Source organism: Gavialis gangeticus, unplaced genomic scaffold (assembly GCF_001723915.1).
Source record: "Gavialis gangeticus isolate Ggan-Ray unplaced genomic scaffold, GavGan_comp1, whole genome shotgun sequence".
NCBI classification, from domain to species: Eukaryota; Metazoa; Chordata; order Crocodylia; family Gavialidae; genus Gavialis; species Gavialis gangeticus.
The window spans coordinates 59,624,714-59,628,822 of record NW_017729033.1 but is presented as its reverse complement, the minus strand read 5'-3'; the positions used below and the strand labels follow the sequence as shown (position 1 = coordinate 59,628,822).

General features: G+C 47.8%; 1 protein-coding gene across 3 annotated transcripts in view; it reads right to left on the bottom strand.

The window, feature by feature from the left end:
- Positions 1-208: 208 nt before the first annotated feature.
- The window catches only part of KLF3 (Kruppel like factor 3), a 46,654-nt gene continuing 42,753 nt past the window's right edge, over positions 209-4,109 (bottom strand). For all 3 annotated transcript variants that reach the window (XM_019526528.1, XM_019526527.1, XM_019526529.1), the window contains exon 7: positions 209-1,126. In XM_019526528.1, coding sequence (XP_019382073.1) covers positions 945-1,126 — 182 coding nt within the window. In that variant the 3' untranslated portion in view covers positions 209-944. The remainder of the gene's footprint in view (positions 1,127-4,109) is intronic.

The following is a 4,109-nucleotide window of genomic DNA, read 5'->3' as shown; positions in this document are numbered from 1 at the left end:
AGTACAGGGCTGCCTGCTGGCTAGCCCCACACTGTAGCACTTGTGCCCCAGCCAGCTCCTCTGCAGCACATTGGGCTGGGGCGCAGCACCTCTGGGCTGGCAGGCTGACCTCCTGAGCCCCCTGCTAGCTGAGGCTGTGCCACCCTGGCTCAATGTGCTTCAATCTTGGGCACATGTGTAAACGCTGTGCCTGGGAGCAATGAACTCTGGCACAAACTGTGCTGGAGGTTATTCAAGCACATTAATAGCATGTGTAGATGTGCCCAGCATCATGCAAGGTCTTCACCTGCTGAATCTCCCAAGGCATTATGCAATACAAACAGAATACAGACATACAACACAGTACTCAGTATGGTTTGATTTCTGCTGGGTCTAAATGAATTTTACCACTTAAACTTTCATGATTTAAAAAGAATATATTGCTTAGCTCTTTCGCTCTTGAGGCAGAGGGGATTTCTACATCAAAGAGGTGCCTTTCTAAAAGTGTTTTGTTAAACAGGATGGTGTAACCAACAATGTTGGAAAAGTCTATTCATTGCATTGTTGAGCATACAAAGAGAGTATTTTTTACAGGACATAAATAAAGTCTCTGGCAAGGATTAGCAATCTGGATACTGAATAGCATTTACTAGTTTATCAATATATGCTGGTTGATTATATGGAGAAACCAATGAAGTTCCCTTATTCACAAAGGAATACATTAAACATACTGTCTGCAGAAAAGGTTTGCTTAGCATCCCCCAGAGGAAAAAAAAAAAAAAAAAGTGTTCACATTCTTTAGGTCTGACCCGTGGCAAGAACATAGAAGGGTTAGAGAACATCTATTACTGACCATATGGAAGCTTTTAATGGTATAAACTCAGAGATTCAGACCAGCTGAATCCAAATTAAAAATGCACATGTAAAAAAAGAAAGTGTGATGGGAGTCAGAGGACCAAAGACATTCAGACTAACATGTGACGTTTCCTGTGAAGGGCAAGATGGTCGGAACGTGAGAAGCTACGGTCACAGTCTGGGCATTGAAAAGGCTTGATTCCAGTATGTTTACGGAAATGCCTTGTTAGTTCATCAGAACGAGCAAACTTCCACGTGCATCCTTCCCAGGTACATTTGTATGGCTTTTCACCTAGGAAAGGAAACAGAAACTGGGATTTAAAGAATGAAGTAAGCGATCATAGAGATAAAACATCAGAGTGCTTAAGAAGGTTAACACAAACACTTCAGTTCTTTTACACATAGGGATCTACTCAAATCATGATTTTGCATTTTTTGCAGAACTGCAATTTGAGGCAGGTTCTGTGAAAAGCAGCATTCCCTGTGCCAGAAAACACCCCCTCACCCAACTTACTGAAAATAAAATGCTAGTTCCCCAGTGGGAACCAGCAGTTTTCACAGCCACTGGCACAAAGAAAGGGAGCCAAGGTGGCAGCTGCTCCTTCCTCTGCTGACTGGTGGAGAGGGCTACCTCTCATGCAGGCCTGCCCCTCTCTGCCAATCAGTTGTGAGGGGCAGAACGGCATGAATGGCAGCCCTTTTGGCCAATCAGTGGTGAGAGGCAAGGTACCTGAAGGGCAGCACTCTTGTACAATCAGTGGCGAGGGGCAGAGCCACTGCCACAGCCCTTTGGTCAACCGGCGGTGTTGCGGGTGGGGGACCTTGCCGCAAACAGCCATGAAAATGGCAGTGTGCACTAGGATTGGTCTACAAAATCACCTGCCTGCCTCCTCAATTTCAGTAGGTCTTTATTTATGCAATAAGATGCATCTTTTCTTGTCCATTAAAACCCCAGCTAGTCCTCTTCCATTTACTCAGTGACGTATCTAGCTAATGCACATTGCACACTTACGCGTCTCGTGAATTTCTAAATGCCTGAAGTTAACAGATCAGCAAAAAAATTCATTGACAGCTTGCTTATATTACTATCACCTTGCTCCTTTCTTTCCTGACCTTGCCATTGGTGTCTTACAACCACTTTTGTCTCGCCTTAACCTAAGGTCCCTCTCCTGCAAATACTTAAGTTTAATTTTAAATTTTAAAGACTATGAGACCACTTATGCACATTAAGTAACTTGTGAGTAAGTAGTAGGATTGAGACATTACACTGAGTTCTCTGGACTATGATAACAGCTAGTACAATGGGGTACTGCAGCCTCATAGTTATTAACGACAGTGATAATGCTGTTGCCTTAAGTAGATCCAATTTAAACTCTTTCCTTCAATAATTAAGTTAATCTATGTAGTTCTCTCTTAATAATTAACTTCTAAATCAAGCTTATTTTCATTTACGCTAAAGACCCAATTATTCTGCCAATGGTATAAATGGCCAGAGTGCAAATGAGAATTAGATCTTCTATCTTATCGAAATGTGTCTTATTGCCATGTAAACATCCAAGACAAGCCCAGCAAGCGTCCCACAGCATATCTTCACTATGCTGGCTTTGACTAAGCATAGTGACACTTTTTAAATTGTATGTTAAAAAGCAGCATACAGAAAAAATCTGACCAGTGTTTTTCTGTGTCTGAATGCATAAATCTTTTTAGAGAGTTCATACTTGGCATCTAGTTTGGAGTTTTGAAAGAGAGGCTACTCCCATGGAAACTTATGAGCCAAAATCTAGTAGTGCTGTAAGTGGTGAGCAGGGATCCAGGTTTTGCCATGGAAAAGCACGATAAAACGTGGATTTTCTCACTTTAAGGAGAAAAATGTGGAAAACGGCAGGTTTCCTTTGCAGGCTGTCAGACTTCCAGGCTGCAAGGGGCTGGGGGAATGGGAGGAGTGCAATCAGGCAGGGGATGCTATGTGCATATGCACATGTACACATGCACATGGCAGCCAGGTAGCATGAGAGCAGTTCCCTGCAGGTAAATTGTGGGGGGAGGTGGATTGAGGCCCCCATAGGGAGGGGGGGAGTTGGGCAGGGCTGGAGCTACTGCCCATCTTGGGGCCTGGTGCTGGAATGCATGGCTGCAGGGTCCAGGTGGGGAGTGGGATGGACCTGCAGGCAGTTCATCTGGAGGGTGGGGGGTGGCACTCTGTGCACTCCTGAGGGAGCAGCACGGGGGGCACGTGCCCAAGATTTGTGTGCAGGGTGGGGGTGGATGCAGGCTGCCTGCTGCAGGCTCAGGGCTGCCTGCCCTGCTGCCCTCCCCCTTGGGGCCTCTGCAGCGCAGTGGGCAGGACCTGGTGTGGCAGGACAGAGTCGGATGGTGAGGCTTGGTGCTGTCACCAGGAGCCCCGTATTGGCATGGCAAGGAGCCCTCTGCCTGCACAGCAGCACCAAGGTGCACAACCCCACACCGCCACCCCCACTTGTACCAGGTGAGTAGGGGCACCTTTCCATGGTGGTGCGGGGCTCCTGGTGGTGGCACCGAGCCTTCCTGACCCACCCTGCTCTGCCCTACCACACCAGGTCCCACCTGGTTGGCCAGAGACCCCCAGGGGGAGGGCAGCAGGGTGGGCAGCCCTGAGCCCACAGCCACCCCCCCCACCCACTAAGGGCTCCAGTTGTGCTGCCTGTGAGGGAGGGGGAGCTAGGCTCTGTGCTCTGCTCCACTGCCTCCCACAGGCAGCAGCTGGGGCTCGGGTGCTGCAGGTGGGGAGTGGGGGCGGGGAGGGGATTGAGGGGCAGTGGTATGGCCAGGGGGGTTATGGGTTGGAAGTGAGGGGCAGTGGCAGGGCTGTGGGGGCTGCGGCTGTGGGGGAGTGAAGGGCAATGACATGGGCAGGACACTAGCATATCAGGATTGCTTAGCACCACAAAGCAGCTGGGGATGGGGAGAGCCACATCTGGACCTGCGTCCTAGTAAGCAAAAGGGGCAGAGGGAGCTCTGATTTTCCATCAGAAAGAACCCAGAATCAAATGCCAAAATGTACGGGTATTTAGAATTTATATTACAATGACTGAAGCAGTGGTGGGCTTCCAAACTGCTTTAAAATCGTAAATACAGTGAAAACTGTGTTAACCGGCATCTTACTAACTGGAATACTCTATTAACCTGAATTTCCAATATTCCCCAATACAAATCTTCACTTTAGCAACCAGAATCTTTGCCAAGTCTATCCAGCATGTGCATTAAGTATTTCTGTTGTTTATGTTAGTTAGTGATGC